At 54.9% G+C, this 22990-nt stretch overlaps 1 protein-coding gene across 4 annotated transcripts in view; it reads right to left on the bottom strand.

Annotated features, from left to right (window-relative positions):
* Positions 1-11783: 11783 nt before the first annotated feature.
* The window catches only part of LOC125936748 (tyrosine-protein phosphatase non-receptor type substrate 1-like), a 41433-nt gene continuing 30226 nt past the window's right edge, over positions 11784-22990 (bottom strand). For 2 of the 4 annotated variants that reach the window (XM_049651032.1, XM_049651033.1), the window contains exons 8-9: positions 16668-16719; positions 11784-14412 (exon numbers count right to left, since the gene is read on the bottom strand). In XM_049651032.1, coding sequence (XP_049506989.1) covers positions 14158-14412; positions 16668-16719 — 307 coding nt within the window. In that variant the 3' untranslated portion in view covers positions 11784-14157. The other 2 variants (XM_049651035.1, XM_049651036.1) reach the window with 2 other exon arrangements.

Raw genomic sequence — 22990 nt, 5'->3', positions numbered from 1 at the left:
ATTCTGGGTCTCCCTCTCTCTGCGCCTCCCCACTCTCTCTCTCTCTCTCTCAAAAATAAATAAGACATTAAAAAAATTAAAAAAAAAAAAAAGAAGCCCAAAGGGACAGAGAAGTGAAGAGAGTGTCTCTGCCTGCAGTGGTCAGGGAGGACTTCTGGGAAGGGGAGGCATTAAAGGTGAATAGGAGTTTAGGTAGCATTCAAGGGAGGGAGAGGTGTTCCAGGCAAGAAGAGTCAAGGTAAAGCCCTGCAGGTGAGAAGAGATGGTCTTTGGGGAAATATCAAGTCCTTCTCGGTGGTCGTGTGAGCTGGGCAGCAGGTGAGGTCCAGTGGCAGGCTGGACCTTTGGACGCCTCAGGAAAGAACCAGGACTTTATCCTGCAGGTGATGCTGATCACGATGTGTGTGGACTTGGGGTTCCTTGGGGACTTTGTAGCTTCCCGATGTCGCCTGAGGGGGAAACTGAGGCCCAGCAAGGACCAACCAGGGCCTGTCCTACATCCCCCGAGGCTCTCACGTGCCGATCGAGTGCTTGCGCAAATGTTCTTATCATGTCGGTCAAATGGAAGACGCTCAGTTTGGGGGAGGGGGGCTCTCCCTAGAAGAGCATCTATTGGGGGATGGGGATAGGGTGCCCATGCCCAGTTCAATCCGAATTTCAGATGAACACCCAGTCACTTTTAGTGTAAGTATGCCCCCAAATATTGCATGAGACATACACACACTAAAAAAGTATTCTTTTTTTTTTTTTTTTAATTTTTTTAACGTTTATTTATTTTTGAGAGAGACAGAGACAGAATGTGAGTGGGTTAAGGGCAGAGAGAGAGGGAGATACAGACTCCGAAGCAGCTCCAGGCTCCGAGCTGTCAGCACAGAGCCCGACGCGGGGCTTGAACTCACGAACCGCGAGATCGTGACCTGAGCCCAAGTCGGACGCTCAACCGACCGAGCCACCCAGGCGCCCCACTAAAAAAGTATTCTGTGTGTGTGTGTGTGTGTGTGTGTGTGAGAAATTCAAATTTAATTGGCTCTTCTATATTTTTATTTGCTAACTCTGCCAAATCTAGAGAGGGCCACTTTCCAAACAAAACCCGAACTCTTCTGAATCAGTCAGGGGCCCGTCAGAGCAGCAGAGCCTTTAGGCGTGACCTGGAAGGAGGGCTCCATCCCAGGGCTGTGACCTCATGCAGGGTGGGAGGAGGCGGGGCCATCTGCACAGGCTGTTCCCTCCACCTCTAGCGGCAGCCAGATGTGTCTCTGGACCAGCCGGGCCGGCACCCAGAAAGGGGAGCTGCCAGGGATGCGAGCAAGGCCAAGCTGGAGCCTGCATCTGTCACCACCCCAAGCCTCAATTCTGAGGGGACCTTCAGGGATTCCTGGTGCCCTTCCCTGGAAGCTGTGTGTACACCTGGTCCGGGACTCAGAGGAGCTGAAGATCCCGTTGGAGCTGCGGGATCCTGGGGATCTGACCGCTGGACCTCCCACCCTTCTACCCCCTTCCCTTCAGCCCCTCACCCCCCACCTCCTGCCACCCAGCTGAACAGCAAGCAGCTCGGGGACAACATGCGTGGGTGGCCTCTCTGCCTGGGCCCTGCATCGGCCTTCAGAGCATAAAACGGTGGCGGCTTCTTCACTTGTGTCTTTGAAACCTTGAGCAAAATGTCGCGCGGGGCCAGCATCACCCCCGGAACCATACGGGGAAAGGAATTCTGGGACCCACAGCTCCAGCTTGGCTAGGTTGACACGGTTGGAGGCCCCGTGGCGGGTGATGACCGTGATTACAAAGGGAAGGCCCCGGGAGTGCTGGATTTGCCTCCGGTTCTGCCCTTGACTGGCTCTTGGGTAACTTAGCTGCTCCATGGCTTGGTTTCTCACCTGTAAAATGTGACCAAGACCCGTACCTCCCTGATAGAGTCTCTGAGAAGACAACGGGTCCCCTCTAGCAGCTGACAGCTCATAAGCAGTTAATGAATAATAATTCCTATCTGTGTCAGAGTTTGCTATCCAGCTGTTTGGCAATGGGGGCAAAGAAAGAAAGAAAGAAAGAAAGAAAAAGTCCCTTGTCTTAAAAGATAAAATATTAAGAAGAGTCTGTTGCAAAATCCTCTTTCAAGAAACTCACCAGGTCAGTCTTAGAAAGATAACATACACCATCTTCAAAAGCATCTCCAAATGCCAAGATTAAAATCAGACGCCGCATGCACACTGGTTGTGAAATGCTGAGCTCTTAGCACTCCTTCCCCTTCCCTGCAAATAAACAGAAATAAACCCGAAATGATACGAACATTGGAAAAGCATGCCTCCACACTGCTGCAGATGCTGGGGCTGTTGATTACTAGAGAACGCTCTCTTTTAAAAGGCCACTTACGGAAAGGAAACCTAGCAGTGGAGACGGCTTGGAATGGAAGCCGGGAGGCTGGCTGGCAGGTGGCAGCCGTGGCCACAGGACTCTGACGAAGCCAGACGGGGCCCCCGAGGGGAGAGTTCGGAGGACAGCAGCTCTCTCCTTTCCTGGTGTCCAGAGAGCGGCCAGGAGAAGGGTTTTCCAACCAGCCCTCCGTCATTTATAACCCTAGGGCCTGTTTTCAATGTCATCTCAGCACTGTGCCTTATTTTCACGGCTGAACAGAAGAAAACAAAAAAAAAAAAAAGCAGCTTCTCTGTGGTTGGAAGAATATGGGTAAATTGGCCTCTTTGGGGTGTTGGAGGCCTGTGTCTGACTCGCACTGGAAAAGGCAGCCCCTGGGCGGTCTTTTCAGCCACCACTTAGCCTGATTCTAAGATTTTCTCCTCCACGACTTGTAATTGCAGATGGCGACGAGTGCTCCGAATGCGTTCAGGACTCTGGGGGTCTGGGCCAGGGCGGGAGAGGTCGGGCAAAGTGTGGCCGGGGGCGCAGCAGTTTGGGGTGGAGGCTGGGAGGCCCACACATACGATGGGGACGACGTGGAACGCGTCCAGATGGCAATCTGGATATCATGAAAAATATGCCCGCGTGTTCAGTCCGGCCATCCCACTTCTAGGGACTTCTGCGCAGTGATGTGTATGCAAAACTGTTTGCAAGGAGGAAATAAATAGATGCGGTCCAAACCTCCATCAATGAGGAGTTCATGACGATCCTCCTTCTTCCATTATTCCCCCCTCCAATCCATTCCTGCCCAGCAGGGTTTTTGTTTCTTGTGTTTTGTTTTGTAAAAAATCATATTGGGGCAGGCTGCTCCCTTGCTCTAGAGGGTTCCTACTTCTCTCAAGAGAAACCCCAAGCTTCCCGCCGTGGCCCCAGCCTGACCGTCCGACTTCCCAAAAATATCCACTCGGTGGCGTAGAGGGATGATCTCAGCGGGTGGAGATGGGCTGAGATGAGATTCGGGAAGCCCTGGGTGGCCGGGGAGGGGCTCAGGTGCACTGTTCTTATAGCATTTGTACTCCCTCCTCCGTGTTCACCTGGGACCCCAGGGTGGTGGTCTACAGCTAGGAGAGGAGTCACTTTGTACCCAAAGCGCCCCGCTCAGGCCCTCACCACCTGGTAGCTATCAGCAAAGTTGTAAACGTTCAGGGAACCGGCCTGTAACCTTTGTCGCCTGAAAGCTGCTTTCAATTTCCTGGAGCCAAGGCCACCCAGGGTCTCCCAGGGGCCTGAGTGTTTGGCCTGAGGCCAGGCTCTTCCCTCGTGGCGGTGGGGAGGGCAGGCACTCCCAGCTGTCGCCCAGCCCAGCGTTCCAGCGTTCCAGCGTTCCCGCATTCCCACTGTGCTGGAATGTGACTCCCTGGGCCCCCCGGCCAGGGGAAGGCACAGGGACCATTCTTGGAATAGCTGAGCCTGGGGCTCAAGGTGCTAAGAGCCGGGCAGGCGATTTCAAAGGGCCTTTGTCACATCTCTTCAAAGACAAGGCTTTCGAACTTGTTCCGTGTCAGCGGGATACACAGCTTGGAAGGGAAATCAAGTTAGGGGCAGGTGGCTCGGGAATTTGGTGCAAGCCAGGGCCCTGCTCTCTCCACATGAATACAAAAGGAGGGTGTGCTCTCAATGGAACTCCCAACTCCCCCTTCGGATGGTGCATTTGGGCTCCTATAACCACCCCTTCCGACACTCGTCGCTGACTGCAACTCCACCTTTATTTGGGGGATTATTTGGTGATCCCCTCCCCCAGAGACACCCCCAAAGGCCTGGGACTTTTCTATTGTTCCCCATGTGTCCACAGTATAAGGTACAGGAGACGCCGGGTACATGTTTCTTGAATGAATGTATTTTCCCCATGTTGGAAAGGCCCTGGGATTTAACCCCGCCTCTAAGACCAACTAATTGGGTGACTTTGAACTTTGCTTTCAAAACTATACGGCCCTGGAGCGCCTGGGGGGTCAATTGGTTAAGTGTCGGAGTCTTGATTTCCGCTCAGGTCCTGATCTCCCGGTTTGTGGGTTTGAGCCCATGAGGTCGGCTCTGCATTGATGGGGAGGGGTCTGCTTGGGATTCTCTCTCTCTCTCTCTCTGTCCCCCCCCCCCTCCACAAAGTCTCCCTCTCTCTCTCTCTCTTTAAAAAAAAAAAAAAAGCATTAAAAACCAAAATGGAACAAAACTGTATGGCCCTGTAGTCAGTCCATCTGGATTTGAACCCAGGCTCTGCCTCTTACTAGCCTCATCACCTTGGGAAATTTTCTTAACTCCCTTGTGCCTCGGTTTCTTCATTTGGGAAATGGGGCCCTCAAGGTGCCTGTGTCACAGATCAGTGTGGAGGATAATAGCTCAGCACATGGAAAGCGCTTACGACAGGGATTAGCACAGAGGAAGGTCTAGATAAACATTAAGTCACATTATTTTATTATTATTATTTTTAATGTTTATTTATTTTTGAGAGAGAGCCAGAGCATGAGCAGGGCAGGGGCAGGGAGAGGGAGAGAGGGAGACACAGCATCCGAAGCAGGCTCCAGGCTCCGAGCTGTCAGCACAGAGCCCGACGCGGGGCTCGAACTCACAAACCGCGAGCTCACGACCCGAGCGGAAGTCGGACGCTTAACCGACTGAGCCACCCGGGTGCCCCTATTTTGTTATTAAATCCACGTTATTAAGGTAGAACTTCCAAGCAATAAAAGGCACTCATTTTAAGTCACCGTTCCATGAGCTTTGATGGCCACCTGCGCCCATGTAAGGACCACCTCAGTCAACGTAAAGGACACGATGTCCACCTCCCCAGAAGTTCCCTCTGCCCCTTCGGCCAATATCCTTCCCTTCTCTGGCACCCATTTCTCTGCTTTCTGTCACGGGAGCTTAGTTTTGCCGGTTCTAGATCTTGGCATAAGGTGCACGATGGTTTTTGAGACCCGTCCGCATGTTGCATGTATCACTACCTTGCTCCTGTCTGTTGCCGTCACTCGCTATGGCCTGTGACCTTCTCAGTCCCAGTTTCCTCATCTGTAAACCAAGGTCAGCAACTTCCACCTCGTGGACTGTGGTGAGGGCCAGGCAGCACCCTGAACCCCCTTGCTGCCCCACACGGCCCCCCCTCCACCCCCCGGAGAGGGGCTCCCCCTCCAACTTCCCAGGGAGCCCAGAGTGCAAAGGGTCAAGGGCTTGGAGGCGGGCGGGGGGCGGGGGGGAGCAGCCTTCTGAGTAGATGCACACCCGCGACATGATGGCTGTGTTTATAAAGCAGATTTGTTATTTTTTAATTCTTCGCCTCTGTGTCCTTTCCCCTACTTCCCTCTTTTAAGGGTAATTACGATGCAGGCAGGCACTCCCTGTGAGGAGACAGCTGAAGATTTAATTGTCCCAAGAAAAATTTTCCAGCGAAAGGTCCCCGGGTAACGGCAGCTCCGGGCCCGGCCGCCCCAGCGCCTCTGCCCCCCCACCCCCACCCCCCACTGTGATATCAGCGGTAACGCGTTCATCTGCATGTGCACGGGGGCCACTCGCTGGCCCCCCTGGGGACCGGGGCCGAGCGAAGCCCACAGCCTCTGTCGGGCCACAGCCTGCCTGCCATTAAGCCCTCACCCGGCCTCCTTCTGGAGACAGCTCCGTGGCCCAGATCCATGCGACCACGACCGGCTGCCGCACCAGCTGACCCGGCCCAGAGCGGGCCCGCGGGGGCAGATGGCCCGGGTGGCTGGGAATGGCACCTTCCACCACGAGGGCCCGGCCTCTTGTCCTTGGAGCGGGGGCCGGGAGGACACCAGCAGCCCCAGCAGCTTCCAAGTTGGGCCGGCCGCACCAGGGTGGTGCAGTTTCGGGGTGGAGGGAGATCTCTGCAATCTCTCATCGGGTTTTCTAAGCGCGGCCCCAGAGGAGGCATCAAAGGCTCAGACAGCGGTCACTGGCTCCTTGCCTGTCGTCGGGGGGGGGGGGGGGGGGGGGCATGCATCCATTTTGAGAAAAGGGACGGCTCTGAGCACGGGCTCATGATGAAAGGCAGAGTGACTCAGTGGGAAAAGTCAGCCGGATTGGGTTTGAAGCCCGCTTCCAAACCTGCCAGCTGGGGCATTTTCAGTTCTCCTAAAATGCCCCGCAGGCTCCAGCTTCTGGGCTTTTCCACACGCTCTCCTTTCCTCATCTTTCCTCTCCTCCCTCCCTCCCTTCCTTCCCACCCACACATCCATCCTTCCCTGCACGTATCCAGCCACCCATTCGTCCTCCCTCCCTCCTTCCCATCCATCCAACAAATATTTATGGGGTGCATCACACCGACTAGGCGCAGGGGTTATACTGATGAGCATAGCCAGCACCCTCTGTGCCCTGAGGCAGCTCCCAGGGCAGTGGAGGAGGGGGATGTTAATCAAGGAATCCCATGGTCACTAGCCAGAAACAGTGACAAGGGTTACAAAGAGAGGTCCTGGACGGGGTCGTTACGGTGTTGTTTTAACAAGGGGACGCTCCCAGGTTGATCATTGGAAGACAATCAGGAAATAGGCCCAGCAGGTGTTCCAAGCATTGGGCGGGCGTAGCATGTGCAAAGGTCCTGTGGTTCATTCCAGGAACCACGAGGAGGCTGGTGTTGCCAGTGCAAGGAGCGATAGGGAAAGTGATGCAAGATGGGCCTGCAGAGTTTGGCAGGGGCCAGTCCTCGCGGGGAAGGGTTGCTTCTGCGCAGCCCTGACTCCTTCGGACCCTTTTTATCCGGTGCATTCTTTTTTTTTTTTTTTAACGTTTATTTATTTTTGAGACAGAGAGAGACAGAGCATGAACAGGGGAGGGGCAGAGAGAGAGGGAGACACAGAATTTGAAATGGGCTCCAGGCTCTGAGCTGTCAGCACAGAGCCCAACACGGGGCTTGAACTCACGGACTGTGAGATCATGACCTGAGCCGAAGTCGGCTGCTTAACTGACTGAGCCACCCAGGCGCCCCATATCCGGTGCATTCTTACTCGTCTTTTAGGCCTCAGCTCAGGGTTTCCTCTCGTGAAAGCCTTTATTGCCCTATGCACACTGAGTGAGGCCTGGGAACTTTCTCCCATTAAGAAAAAGCATCTGGTAGTTGGAAATAAGGCAAAGAAGGTGAAACTTCCTTTCCATCCCATACTCAGGCATTGTTTAGAAAGGTCCCTGACCTTTGTGGAATCAGTTGACCCCACAAGGAGCGTAGCTGAGCTGGGCTTTGCTATTCTGTTTTTGGCATCCATCGTGTTTCGTAACTTCTCGAAAATTACACACGGACACCTCGTCCAGATGCTCTGGCCCCCGCACACCCCATGAGCTCATAAGGGTGTGGCCTAGCTTCCGTCGGCCTGGTTTCCCTGGAGGTTTGCAGGGCTAGGCTCACAGCCGGAGCCAGAGAAATAGTGACTGGCTGCATGAGTGATCTTGTCTCTTCTCCTCTCCGAGCCTCCATTTTCTTATCCGTGAAATGGACCTCACGGCACCCATCTCCAGCGGAAGTAAACGTTCGGTGACTTGAAGAATTCAGGTGCCCGGGTGGGCTCCTGTCTGGCACATGGTGGGCTTCAGTCTCCCTTCTCCCAGGGGCTGGATCTCCAAGGCAGGAAGTGATATTCTGGTGTTGGGGAGCTCACGGTCTGGCTGGCGGGGGCGGGGGGGGGCAGACAGGAGAGGGGGGGAGCAGGAGGTGTCGTTAAAGAGGTCAGGGGGGCGTGAGGAAGAGGCCGGGCTGGGTGTTGGATTCCCCAAAGTTGGTAAGAGGGAGCCACCCCAGGCTAAGGAGGGAGGGAGGGACCTGGTAAGATTATTTCAGCCAGCAGGCGAGACCCACCGTTGTTGAGCTCCTCTGAGAACCTGGCCTTGGCGTGTGGATGTGAATATATGTGTGAGCAGTGTGTGGGGGGGGGAGGGAGGTGAGTGTGGATGTGTGTGTGTTCACTGCTGTCTGCCCCACGCCGTTGCCGAGGTCTTAGATCTATTCTCTATTTAACCTTCGCTAGAATCTGCAGGTGAAGGGTCCATCCCATTTCCCAGGAGAACAAACCGAGGCTCGGAGGTGAAGTCACCGGTTCAAGGTCACAGGCGAGGACTCTGCAGCCGCCCGCGCCTGTGTAGCCCTGGGTGGCGGGAGGAGGGCGTAGGCGTGGGGCAAGGTGGGGAGGCAGCCTCCGTAGGCAGAGCGATGACAGATAAATGGCTTGTCCTGTAAAGGCTGTACTTTTTCTTTTCCTGTTCTGCTTGCTCTGTTGGTCACTGGGGTGCTATCTCTCCATGTTCCCAGAGCCCTCACCGGGGCCAGGCCCCGGGCTGGGCTCCAGGACTGTCAGGTCGGGGCAGGCAACCACAGTTGGGGGGGGGGGGGTGAATCCCCAGGGGGACGGGGCACCGGTCTCTTGTGGGGTCTGACTTCTACACAGGGAAATGCAGACACGTTAAACATGCACTTGACGGAGATTAATGTCCACAAGCCCCCACATCACACCACTCGTGTGGAGATACAGGACCTCCCGTCACCCGGAGGGCTCCTCAGACCCCTTCCCATCGCTGCCTCCCTACAAGGATCGTCCCCCACCACCCCCCTCCGCCCCCACCCCTGTTTCCAAGGTTTTGCCTGTTTTTGGACATCTGGGGCACATGTCTTTTCAGAAAGCATTTTCTAAATTTTTTTTTTTAATGTTATTCATTTGGAAAGAAAGAGAGAGAGAGAGAGAGAGTTCACGCATGGGCAAGCAGGGAGGGGCAGAGGGAGAGAGAGAGAATCCCAAGCAGACTAGTGCTGTCAGGGCAGAGCTCGACGTGGAGCTCGACCCCGTGAACTGTGAGATCATGACCTGAGCCGAAATCGAGAGTGGGAGGCCCAGCTGCCCAGGCGCCCCAGTGTTTTCAATTACAAAGTCTCGCGTTCGGAAAACAAGCCCAGACCCCTGGTAAACAGAGTGCCGTGGTTAAGGGAGGGCAGGAGAGACCCCACTGGCGGCAGGCTGAGCCCCAGGGAAGCCCAAGGGCATGTCAACGGGCTGCTGACCAGGCAGGCGACGGGGGCCGCCCTGATACTCGATGTTTTGGTGGCAGAGACCACGTGGTGTCTCCTGGCTCCCAGCAGAGCCCAGTGCCTGCCAACACGTCTGTGCCCCCTACTGTGTCTCCAGCAACCCCCCCCCCCCGCCCCGCGCCCCCCGGCCCTGTTGCGCCCGCCCAGTGCCCACGCACACCCACAGTGACGCCACTTCCTGGACGGCGGGTGGCCCCTGGACAAGATGTGCCATCTCTCTGTGCTTCAATGTCTTTATTAAACAGAGGATCATCATAGCACCTACCTTGTAGGTTTGTTAAGAGGACGGAGTGAATCGATTTTAAATAAGTTAATATTTATACAGAGTTGAGGAGGCCGATACGAAAAAAAGCGCTTATGTAAAAATTAAATAAACAAACCTCGGTCCAATTTTGGCTGGTGGGAATATGCTAGAACACGCGGGGTTTTTCACAGTGGGGCGTTAGAATCTCGTGGAGAAGGCAGAGATTTTGCTGATTATCACGTAAAGGGGGGGGAAGGGGGCCGCAAATGCCCTCTGGGTCCTCGTGTGGTGGGGGTTGGGTTGGAGGGGGCTGGAGGAGGTCGATGGAGTCCTGTGGTTCTCCTTTGCACAACGCGGAACCAGAGGAGGTACCCGATAAATGCCAACTGCTTGACTGATTTCCTGGCGGGCAGGAAGAGGGTCACTTGGCTCCTATCAACTTTCATTCCGCCTGCCAGCCCGCAGCCCTGGAGATTTGGGCCTTGGAGAAGCAAGGCCCAGGTGCTGCATAAAATCCATCCTGCAAGTCTCTTTGCCTGGACACGCAGTCCATCACACCCCCCCCCCCCCCCCGGCCCTTCCCAGAAAACGGGAGGCATTTCCCCACCCACTCGGCCTGGCATGCCTTGAACACCTCATCCCCACAAGCGGCACATGTATTTTCCAGGTTGGGCCCTGAGGGAGGCTGAGAGCTGAGTTTTCTGCCACAGCCAAGGTCCTGGCCTGCGAGGCAGGTGACTTGTCTACACCCTGCAGGAGGCTCTTTGCCTGAAAGTGTCTTAGGTCCCTGAACACGTGCCTCAGGCCAAGGGCTCAGGGATGATCCCACGTGGGCCTGTGGATCCAAGCGCCAAGTCCCAACTCGACTACAGGTTCATTCGCGTGGGATCTCCAGGTCCCCCGCACTTCCCTAGCCTCAACCTTCCTTCCCTGCAGAATGGGCACAACCCCCTGCTGACGGCTGTAATTGAACGAAGCAGTGCGATGTGATGCGGGAGAGCCAGACTCTCTGGGTTCAAGGCCGGGCTCTGGGACGCTGGGGGAAATGAATTCACCGCTCGGTGACTCGGTTTGTGCATCTGTAAAACAGGGATGACGGGAGTGCCAACCTCCTATGGTGGTCGAGGGGCGGTGGGGGGGACCAAATGAGGCCAACGACTGTGCAGCACTTGGCACGCGACTTCCCATAGTTCACGGTCAATGCCAGTAGATGACTGTACCAGTTGAGGACGCAGGGGTTAGAGGCTGGGCACTGAGGTCAGAGGGCCGGAGTCTGCGTCCCAGTGACATCACTCGTTAGCTGTGTGACCCTGGATAAATTAAACCACTTCCTTACCTGTTATGTGAGGTCAGTAATAATACCTAGCTCCGGCTGTGAGGTTTGAAGGGGCCGATCAAGGCAGAGTGCTGACACACGGTAAGCACTACTTATTGTCAATATCATATAGCCATCGTCATATAACTGTCGTTAATATTAATATTCTAATGGAGAGGCAAGGAAGCCAACACTTGGTGAACACCTCTTACGGGGTAGTACTTGACGTGAATCCTCTGGCGAGGCCCAGTACTGGGTTTCTGCCTTCGGTCGAGGGGGTACGTAAGGTTCCCGGGGGGGGGTGACCCACTTGTTCAAGACCCCAGAGGTGGGGAGGGGCAGTCAGTCCCAGCTGTGCGATGTCCAGGGCAGGAAGGAAAGACCGACACTTAAGCGAAGGCCTTTCACGTGGCAAGCGGGGGGCTCGGCGCCCCCCGGCCCCCCTTTGATCCGCATGGGAACCCTGGCTGCGGGTAGTACTGTCCCCCTTGGGTCGGTGACAGGCCTGAGTCTCTGGGAGGTGAGCTGTTTCAACTCTGCAAAGTCGCAGAGCGGGGACGCGACCGCGGTGGTCTGTCGGAATTCTGTTTACGCAGGTGTTTGGGGCACAACCTTCCACCGACTCCCTCTGAGCCAGGGGAAACAAAGTCTTTGTGTCCAGAAAACCCCAGAGAGAGGTCCAAACCCTGCAGTCCCCAAGCCCTAGGGGCCACATGCGATCCTCTCCCAGGCTCCCGAGGATGAGGACGGGTGGCAGGGAGGGGGAGGGGCACCCTCCCAAAGACAAAGACACTCCACACCCAAACTGGTCGTTGTTACCCAGAAATCTTTATTACAAAAATATTTTGCAAGCCAAAAAGTTTAAGTTGCAACTATATACAAAATGGGGCCTGTTTCCTTCCTAGCAGTCTTAAAATAAACTCCCGAAACCACGCTCCTTCCGTAGTGTTGTTTCGACCTCTTCCTTTTCCTGGGGTTCGATACACAAGGTATGGGAATCTCCAGGCTGCCAGGCCGGAGCTAAAGCTGCACAGCTTCCTTGGCCTCATTCCCTTCCTCCCCTTCCAAAATTCAAAATAAAATAAAATAAAATGGCACCAAGAAAACACTCTCTTAAAATTCTGTGTGCATATGTGGGTGCGCGTGCACATACATGGGACACACTCAAGCACATGTGCCTTCTCTGGGCCGCAGAGAGGGAGGCTAAGGTTGACAAGCCAACCTTTTGGAACTTGGAAATGGCCCGAGCCAGGTGGCTGGGTCACTGTGCTCCCAGATGCCACAGAGAAACCCTGGCTCATCGGCCAAAACTGTCCACATGGCCCGTTGGCTCACCCGATTCCTGGATGCCATCGTGTGAAATGCCAAATCTCTGTCCCCAAAGAACTGGGTCTGAGCTGAGCTCCCAGGGTTCCATGCGTAGGACCTGCTGATGGGCAGCATGGCTCAGCTTCTTGTTCTGATGGCCTGGAATCCCTGGGGCATCCGATGGATGGCCGGACCCAGGGGGCGACGAAGATTAACCTTTCCGCTCTAAGACTTGGTTGGTTACGTGTGAAGACCGAATCGACAGGGCTCGCAACGTCTGCTGGCCCTGGGCCCAGCCAGGCCCCCGACTGGAAGGGTGGGGATCAGAGGCAACAGGTCACAGCATCTGCCCAACCTCCTGAGACAGAGGGACAGAAGGAGGGTCAGTCTTGGCTTCACAGCTGCCCAGTCCTCCTGGCTGTTTGGGATTTATTCCAGTTTGATCCCCAAAGGGTTTGAGAGCAGAAGTAGAAGATTCCTCCTGCAGGCACCAGCTCAGAGAGCTGGAATGGGGTCGTCGTTAAGGGGCAGGGAAACAGACGGGCATAGCTTCCCTCCCCTGCGTGGCCTTCCAGCGCTGGTAAGATGCCAGGGAGCAGGGGGGCATCTTTTCTCTCCCCTCTTTCTGGATGAGAAAACTGAGGCCTCGGGTCTCGACAAGCTTGCACTGTGAAGGACGCAGCCAGGAGGAGGAGCACTGAGCGGGTCTGGACTTAGCACGATGGGGGCACAGAAGACCGTAGTACCAGCCACGTGGCTCGGCTGAGAACGTGACCTATTTTGCCCTGGAGGGAAGGCTAAGCGTCTCCACGGGGCAGCCGCACTGCAACCTTCCTCCCCATCCTCAGGGTCTGGGATGTGGGGGAACCCAGTTTCCGCCGTAAAGAGGGTCCCCCCCGGGACGACCAACTGGTAAACCTTAGACCGCACAAGACCCGACCAGGTACTTCGACACATGACAAAGAGCCAAGAGAACGTTGCTGTCGTTTTAAGAAAAAAACCAAAACAAAACGAAACACCACAGATCAAATTTTCTAACACCTCAGGTTCAAGATTGCACATTTCACATTTCTCGATAATTTACAGGCGTCCGCAGCGAGATGTTGCTGAGTTAGTGCTAGCTGGAGGAAGCAAGCTCGGGTCTAGAAAGAAGAGGAGGGGCCGTGTGGAGCGTCACGGTTGGGACGGCGGGTCCTCAAGGAGTCTCGGAGGGCCACCAGGAGGAGGGGGGTTTTGTTACTCAGTCCTTGGTGGTGGCGGTGGCGGCTGTGTGGGGGTTCCTCGGAGGCTCCTCCCCTCCCCCGGGGCTTGCGCCTCATCAATCCCGGGATGGGGAGGCTAGGACTCTTGGCAGCAGTCTCACCGAGTCTTGGGATGAGGGTCCCAGAGGGTTTTTTTCCAGCTTCTCCACGGACGGGGCAGTTCGATCGAAAGGGACAATCTTCCCCAAGCCCCAGGTGGGTGGTGGTAAAAGGAGGTGGGGTTTTCTCCCTCCTCACCCTGGAAGATCAGGCTGCAGAGCACGAAGGGGGGCAATCAGGGTCTCCAAGACCGTGACCGAGACCCGAATGTTGATGGAGACAGGCATGAGGGTTCTTGGACCCTGGTGGTTCTGGCCAGTTCCCAGGTGGGTCCCCCGGCTAGTCTGGCAACATCGGCCTCCGCGTGTGGTGATGTGGGGGGACTGTGGCTGCCCTGGAAATGTCGAAGAGCCACGTGGGTTGGGGAGACAAGAGCCAGCCTCATCCTGGAGTTCCAGGGCCTGCACCATCCCGGCCCTCTGGGAACTGGGCTGGCTGTCCCCATCATGGCTGTCCCACACGGGACAGGAAGGCTCGTGGGGACAGACCCTAGAGACGACCACGGTCCCATTCACTTCCTCTGGACCTGGACGCTGGCATACTCCGAGTAGGATGGCTCGGGCTTGGGGGCTGGCTGCTTGGGGGCCCGGTTGAGGTGGACCATGTCTAGGTCAGCGTAGGTGAGGGTGTCCTCGGGCGCGGGCGGCGGGCCGGTCTGAATGCTGGCGTACTCTGTGTGGTTGTTGGGCTCGGCGGCCCGCGGGGCAGCCTTCTTCCCCTTGGGCAGGTTCAAGTCTGCGTATGTGATGTCATTGTTGTCCTGGATCTAAATGTGGTGGAGAGAAGTTCATTCTGGAGCCCCCAGCCACTCCTCCGCCCATCGGTACCGAGGCTGGATGCTTCTGTCTCCCCTTGGGCCCCGCTGGCTCAGCCCTAATTCACGCCCCCCTCTTCTTCAGCCCAGGTTCCCCGCCTCCGGCCTTACCCTTCCGATCCTCACCTGGCCCAAAGGAGCCTCCTACCCGCCAGTGGGGTCACCTCACGGCGCCGCCTCACTGTCCCTCTGCCCGACGTTCCATTCTGTCCTTTCAGGGTTCTTCCCTCTGCCTGCTGTCCATTCCCCTTCTCCTCGTAACGAAACCCCTTCCATCTTGTGCCTTTTAGCATGTGCATCACTTCAACCTAAGACCACCCTCCCCTCAGCTGGCTCTAGGGATCCTCTCTGTGCTTCCTCAAGCCGTGTCTCTCCATGACAGCACCCACCACTCAGGACCGACTCTGTCTGGGGGTCTGAGTAGGTGCCGACCCCCAGTGGGTGGAGATACTCATCCGTTTACTGGTTTATTCAACACATCTTCACTAGGTTATTTGTTATAATGCAGAACCCAAGGCTGGCACTGAAGAAGCCCCATCGGTGTGGAATGAGCGAACGAACGAAAGAATGGATGGCAATTTCAGCCTCACTCAGGGTGCAGCTGGGGTCTGGGAGACTGGGAACAGGGGCATGTGAGAACGAGAGCCCAGGTTGCAGGTGCAGTAAGGAGCCTGGGGCTTCAATCCTTCTCCTGCTCCGTCTAGCTGAGGGCCTTGGGGCAATCCACTTAAGCCTCTCTGGGCCTCGGTTTCCCCATCTGTAAGGCGGGGCTGGGATAGTGTCTGTTTCCAGGGTCCCTGTGAGGCTCAGACATGATCGCCCAGGTAAAGCGCACAGAACAGAGCCTGGCACACATCGAGGGAACCCGTGTGTCCGATAAATGCTAGCAATCATCAACCGCCTGGCAAATCTTAACATCTCCCGTGTGCTAATCTTATCGCTCCCAACGGCTGCCTTCAAATTACTCATCATGAATTGCAAACTTTGCTTCTTCCGTGCCCAGCACCTATGCTGTAGAAGGAGGCGGGGAAACACCACCACGGCTCCTCGCTGGTGCTCAGTAAGCACCACGGAGCGCAGCTCCCGCAGGCTTACAGGCCCTGTCTCAGTCCGTCGCTAGGAGCCCCCTCCCCCGCTTTACAAGTGAAGAAACTGAAGCCCAGAGAGGTTAAACAATTTGGTTCAAGTCACACAGCTGCAAAGGATCCAGAGTCTGTTGGACCCGACAGCTGTGGTCTCACCACACGGCCCCCTCTGTCCCGAGCCTTGCACACTCACTCACTTCTCTCTGGGAAACCCACAGCAACAGCATTTAAAGTTCCTCCCTGGCAGGGGTCGGCACCTAGCACTGGGGATTTGAGACACAAGGCTGTAAGAAGCTCCGTGAGGGCCGGGCTGTGGCTGCCTTGGTCACTGCCCAGGGCCTGGCACATAGTAGGTGCTCAGGAAGTCGTGGCCGGCTGCGAATTCTGTGCAGGTTTTAGTGACCACCTCTCACCATCATCCTTTCCCTTGAAAGTTCCTGAGAGAAGTCCAGAGGTAACAATGACTGGGGAGAAGGCCTCGCTTTGTAATTACCCCTCGGGCTTGTGCCCGGGGCCGCCGGGGGCGGGGCTGTCCTGGGTCGGGAGAGCAGGCCACAGTTGGGGCTTTACAAAGACCGTGCCTCTCAGCAGCCCGACTCTGTGCAACAGATTGCATCTGAAACGATGACAACACCCCGGGAAATGTCAAGGACAGCTGGTGCTCTCTCCTCGCGGGTTCAGGGCAGGGCCTGTCTCATCACAAGAGACAGAGGAACCCTCGGCCTCCAAGGTCTGACAGCGTCAGCCCGTGAGAAGCAGGGCGAGGTCTCTCGGAATCAGGCCAACCACGCTGCCCGTGAAATCGCCCCGGCAGTGCTGCGGAGAAAGTGCCAGAAAGGGAGCATGCCCTTGCATGAGGCGATCGGTGAACAAACTGTGAGCGGTGCCCCCTGGAGTTGTGTGTTGGGTGCCCTGGGTCAAGGAGGTGGTGACCTTCTCCTGGCTGGGGCAGAGGACAAGGGGGAAAAGAGGACTGTGAGCATCCCCCCACTCTCTCCACCCCTGCCTCCACCCCACCCCTTCCCCCACTCTGGGGAAAGAGTCTTAATTTAGAACAGAATCTGCAACTCTGGTTGATGCAAGGAGATTGCACCAGTGAGAGTACCAGGAAGGGCATCTCACCAAGGACTGTACCTGGGTTATTTCTCTGGTATTCTTCTCGGGCTCATGCAACCTAAAAAGGAAAGAGACACATAGATAAAAATATCCTCACTATCTCCAGTGCTCATGCAAATTGGTAAGAATAACATTTCGGTTCCATTTCCTATATGGGCGGAGCAAGTCACAACAGAAACACAACGGCTTTATCAAATGTTTGGACAAAGGGGTCAATCTCACTAAAGAGGAACTTACAGCAAGGCACTCCCCCCCCCTTTTTTTTAAACCCACTCTTCCCCAGCAAGGATCTTCAAAAGTTAATATACCGGGTGCTGGGGAAGGTATGGTGAAACAGACACGTTCACGCATTGCTGACGGGAAGGTTAAACCCACACCCTTTTGGGAAGGCAGCTTGGCAAAATCGAGAGCTTGACTCATAAGTGCACATTTTTTTGGGAGAATTCAAAATATAGAAAAAGCTTGCTGCACAGAGGCATTTGTCACAGAGCGGGATAGGGAGGAAGGTTTCCATGTTAGAGCTCTGCCAGTTGGAACTGGTTAAGGAAATCAGGATAGACTCATAGATAAAAACTTAAAAGGTTTATGAGGAAGGGCTTTTTTTTTTTTTTATTACAAATGATTACATTAAAATGATAAGCAAAAAGGCAACATTCTCTGGAATGATCCCAAGCCTACAAAATTGTGTGGATCACCGGGAAGGAAACGTAGTAAAATGCTAACCGCAGTGGTCTTTGGGAGGGATTTTTTTTTTCTTCCATTTCGTTCCCGTATTTTCCACATGTTCTCTATTCTACACATCTAGGTCTCAGCATTAAAAAAAAAAAAAAAAAAAGAGAGAGAGAGAGAGGCGGAACGGTGTCCTGGTTAATCAAAGAAGCTGTTCATGCACTTGATTCTGTAATTGGAGGCCATCGCTTGGCTCACTGCAGGGTCATGGTCAAGGTGGTGAGCAACCCTGAGCCACTGGTTCTGTAGGAGTTGTGTAAATTCTCAGGCCGGCAACTCCAGGGATGTTAGCCTGGATAATGTCAGAAATGAGCAATGGGGCTTGGCAGCAGGGTTATTAATGGATTTGGCATGAGCTCTTGGCTCAGAAAGCAGTTCTGGGGCATGACAAGCCCCACGTGGCCACAGAAACAACCCTCTGGGAGCAGGGACGCTGGCTGCGGAGGAAGATCACGAAGGTCTATCCACACCCCTATTGCTTCCAACCCTTCCAGGAACCCCCGCTGCCTCTGGTTCAAGTAAGACTCATCACCCTGCGCGTCAGCCGCGCACGGTCTGGCCTCTGCTGACCTCCCCAGGCCCCTTCACGCTCCTGACCTCAGTGACCCACTTACCCACCCACCAAGTCTCTCCTGAGGGTTATTCGATGAGACGCATTTTGCGTCCACAACGGCCCGGAAAGCTGCCCTCCGCCGCTCTGTCTCTTGGTGAACTTTTGTGCACTCTTCAAGACTCAACTGTGGTGTCGTCTCCTTGGGAAAGCTTCTGTGACAGTGGTGGACTGTCTAGACTGCCCCTCCGTGACAGCCCCAAGCCCCCTTGCCTATTTTCCAATGCGTCTGTCTGCCACCTGCCTGCCACGCTTCCTCAGCACGTGGGTACAAGTGCCCTAAAGTGACCTGGCATGAAGATAGACTGCCCCGGGGCCTTTGCACATGCAGCCCTCCTTGCCTCTTCATTTGCTTCACTGCTTCTCTTCCCTCAGATGTGGTTTCAAACAGTCCTTTCTCGGGGAAACCTCCACTGAACCCCAAACTCCAGTCTCAGAACACTGGGTTCCTCTCTTTCAGAGCAGACTGGAAGTAATCATCCATTTGGTTGTGTCCGACTGTCCTGTGTCTGAGAATGGCACTGCTGTTACCCACCCCTGTGCGCAGGCTACAGAAGTGGGAGTCAACCCTGATCCTCCTCTGTCCTCCTTTACAACCCATGTTAACCCATCCCAGTGCTTGCTGACGCTGCTTCCAAACTCCCAGCCACTCAGCCTCCCCCACCGTCCTAGCTCCCTCGTTTCCTCGTCATATTCCGCTCCAAACCCTCAACCCACTGTCAGCACACAGGGAGATCCATGTCTGTATCCAGGATGGTGCGGCCGCGCGATCGCTGCCCCCCCCCCCCCCCCCCCCCGGAATGTTCTAGCCTCCCATCTCTTCCCCTCGCCCACTCCAGGCCAGCTGCTCTGACCTCCTCCGTGTTCCACGAACATTTCCAACTGCTCCTGCCTCGGGGTCTTGGCACTGGCCGTTCCCTCTGCCTGGTCCACTCTTGCCCCAGATATTCCCGCAGCGGGAGCCTCCTCGTCCTTCAGCTACCTTCTGAATGTCACCTCCTTAGACAAGCTTGCCCTGACCGCCCACGGCACCCCCCCCCCTGCTCTGCTCCGTGCCCAGCTGTATTTTATTTAGTCAGCGCCCGCATCACATCGTGCATTAACCTCCCCCCCACCTTGCTTTGTGACCTGCCCCCTGATGGACCGTGGGCTCCGCGCTGGAGCCCCGACACCCGGTGACGGGCTCATACACTGGCAGCGCCCCCAAAGTATTTGTTGAGTGAGTGAATGAATGAATGAATGAACGCGGAATCAAAAGGGCCACGAGACCGGGGCGAGTGTCTGTTTCGCTCTCCTTCACAATCCCCCAGCTTAAGGCCTGGCATGGAGCTGGGCTCAATTCAGATGAATAAATGAAAGAATCAGAGAAGCCCTAAATATTCCAAGAATAAACGCACTGAATGTCTGACAAGTGAACAAATGGCCGCCCAAAGGAACCCCAGTGCCCAATTAAGGGAGCGGAGACATAGTTTTCTCTCGTCTGAGCTGGGGGAGACTACAGACAATGTTCTACCTGCACGCTCCCAACCCAGGGAGTGAGAGCTACCCAGGCCCTCACCAGCCCTGCAACCTGAAGGGCCCTTTGAGCTCAAAGCGGCGGCCTCCCCCCGCCCCTCCCTCGGCACCCTCCCCGAGGTGCTCGGTTGTTACCCACGCCAGCGTCCTCTGGAAAGCGTCTGATCCCAGCCAGCCGACTGAAGCCAGCGCTGCATGGAAACTACCATTACCTCTCACCAGCTATCGCTTTGGTTTAGAGAGATGAAAGGGAGAGAGCAATCTGACGGCTCCCTTGGTAGGTTCACGTTGGAAAAATAGAAAACAGGCAGAAAACGGTTGGCTTCTCTGGGGAAGGAGAGCATCAGAGCACCAGCGTTCAGCGTCAGAGGTATCTGGGCCGGCCTCAGAGTTCTGGCACCTGCTAGCTGTGGGACCTCGGGAATGTCCCACGACTTCTCTGAGCCCCGGTTTCTTCCAGCACACACACACACACACACACACACACACACACGGCCAAGAAGAAGCTTCTAGAACAAGGGTTCTCAAAGTCTGGGTTGGAGGCAGCAACATCAGCACCACTTGGGAACTCGTTAGGAATGGAAATTCTGCATCAGAAAGTCGGGGGCGGGGGCGCCCAGTAATCTGTGTTTGAACAAGCCGTCTAGAAAATTCTGCCACACACTTGAGGTGGAGAAGCTCTGTTCAATTAAAACGGGATGACTGCAAATCAGAGGGGTTTTGCTATAATTAAAATCACCAACGGGCTACTATAGGAAAAGGCATAGATCGGTTCCCGGAACGCAGTCAGTGCTTGATAAATGTTAGCGGCCGAGGCTGTTATTATTATTATTATTGACACCGCCCCTTTCTTTCGGGAACTTATTGTCTAACTGGGGAGATCAGACAAGTAAAAAATAATGGCGACAATAAGGAAAAAAAAAAAGAAAAAAGAGCGATCCGTATCTGAGGCCGCGAAGCACTTGGAGAAGGAGAGTTTTAGGGATCCGGGGGAGGAAGAGATGGGGATTGGGACCACGGTCTGGGGTGGCATTCGTTCAGTCCGCATTCATTTGTTCATTCAACACACCTTAACTGAGCACCTACTCCATTCCAGGCATGGTGTGAAGTTCAGCAGTCACGGGGTGGGTTATAACACGGGGCACGTGCATTGACAGTTTGAATATTCCACCAAGGTGTCAGTGCAGGGGCCCCAGGAGAGCTCGCAGGACGGGCTTCCGTCCTGGGGGGGTGGTAATGCCCTCTCCGAACCGGGAGAAAGGGCGGGAGGTAAGCAGATGAAAGGGTGACCTCCCATGTGGCACATCTCCAGGGGGCGCTGTTCACAGAACCCACTGTGACTGCTGCCTCCTGGCACGGTAGAGACCTTGGGTGGTGCCTGAGCACATCTCAGGGAGAGAGGCCAGCATGCAAGGGCTGGAAGGACAGTGAGGACACAGCGTGTGGGAGGCTGTGAAGGGAGTGCAGCCGGTCTGAGTCACCAAGCACGAGGGCTGGGGAGTGGCCAGGAATGAAACTATCCAAGTTAGTAAAGGCCAGACCACGAGGGGCTTGAGGGCCTCAGTAGTGCGGCTGGACTATGTTGAGGGCCGTAGGGAGCCACTGAAGGTTTTTAGGCAAAGGACAGAATTCGAGTCTTGCCCTTGGAAAAGAGTGTACCCGGCATACACACACACACAACGCCCCCATTGCCCCCAACCTTGGCGTTGTCCTGGACTCTATAGTCCATCAGCAAGCCCTCTTGACTCTACCTCCAAAACGTATCCAGGATCTGAGCATTTCTCAGTCATCCCACTGCCACGGTCCAGGCCACCATCACGTGCTTGGACCACTGCAGTAGCCTCCTCCCAGGCCCCTCTACCTCCTCTACCCTCAGCTCCTACAGCTTGTTCCCCATACGGTGGTCAGGTGGTACTTTTAAAACCAAAGTCAGATCAATCTCCCTCCTATGGCTCCTCATCCCACAGGGAGTAAAACCCTAGACCGTTGGCCTCCACCCCAGAACCTCAGTTCCTGCTCTGCATTCAGAAATCCACAAAGCTCTTGAAAGAAAGAAAGAAAGAAAGAAAGAAAAAAAGAAAGAAAGAGAGGGAAGGAGGGAGGGAGATAGAAAGAAAGAAAGAAAGAAAGAAAGAAAGAAAGAAAGAAAAAGAGAGAGAGGGAGGGAGGGAGGGAGGGAGGGAAAGAAAGAAAGAAAGAAAGAAAGAAAGAAAGAAAGAAAGAATTGCACAACCTATTTGTTAGCAAAACCTGACCTGAACCAACATGAAGCTATTTATGGCTTTTATTTATTGCCCATGCGGGGCATGCCCATGCAATTTATTTATTGTTTCCATGCAGGTACATTCAAGTGGTAGATTATGGGGATCTCTAGATCTCTCCACTGGGGGTGAATATCGGGGGCTTTCCTTTAGAAGCTGAAAAGTCTGAATTAGTAATAAACCTGGCTGCACGGCCTTGGGCTGAAACCGCAGACCTGAATCTCTCTAGGCTCATCTCTTGCCCTCCCTCGTTCCTTCTGCCCCTCGGCTCCTCTGGCTTTGGCCACACCCACTCTCTGGCCCAGCAGACAGCCCTCCTTCACAGCGTCCTGGCTCAGGTCCCTGCTCACATCCTCTTTTCAACAGAGGAGGCCTCCTCCCCGGCCTAAACTAGCTCCCCCCATTCATCTCCATCCCCTTGCTGGGCCTGACTCGTTACCACCTGACATGACATTACACATTGCTTCCTTCTCTCACTGGAGTCTGAGGCCCACGAAGGCCTGGATTCTTGTTCACTGCTGTCTCTCCAGCACCCAGAACAGCTGGCACATAGTAGAGACTCAGCAAAAATCACTGCAAACATGAACCAGCAAACTAATGTACCATCTATGACATAATGTCACACGGTAGCCCCTGACCAGGCCCTGGGCTTCAAGAGGGCAGTACGAGGCTTCTACCCTACGTACCTTGGCATTCCCAGGGTCACCCATGCCAAGGAAGTCAACACACAGTGAACGAATGAAGGCAAGGGCAGAGTATCCAGCTTGGATCTGGGAGCTGTGTGTGTGCGGCAGCTTTCTGCCACCACCCAGATGAAATGTGATGAAGGTCTTGCTGTCTATGGACAGCAGGCAGGAAACCAGAGCCTCTGTGTGCGGAAATCGCCTCATTTGAGACAATCATGAAAAACAGACCTGGCAGAGCAGCTGACAAAGGAGAGAAATGGGAAGGTTGCCTGGCACAGGAGTGAGGGTCAGTGGGTGTGGACTCTGCATTTCAGGTTTTGGGTGTTGTCAACCAACCAACCAGCCAACCAACCACCAAGCAACCAACCCCCAACCAACCAACCAATCAACAACCAACCAGCCAACCAACCACCAACCAACCAACTAATCAACAACCAACCAACCAACCACCAACCAACCAATCACCCACCCATCCACCCACCCACCAACCAACCACCAACTAACCAACCAACCACCACCCAACCAACC

The sequence above is a fragment of the Panthera uncia genome, assembly GCF_023721935.1.
Source record: "Panthera uncia isolate 11264 chromosome A3 unlocalized genomic scaffold, Puncia_PCG_1.0 HiC_scaffold_11, whole genome shotgun sequence".
NCBI lineage: Eukaryota > Metazoa > Chordata > Mammalia > Carnivora > Felidae > Panthera > Panthera uncia.
The sequence above is the reverse complement of the archived record's forward strand: the minus strand, read 5'-3'. Positions and strand labels throughout refer to the sequence as shown.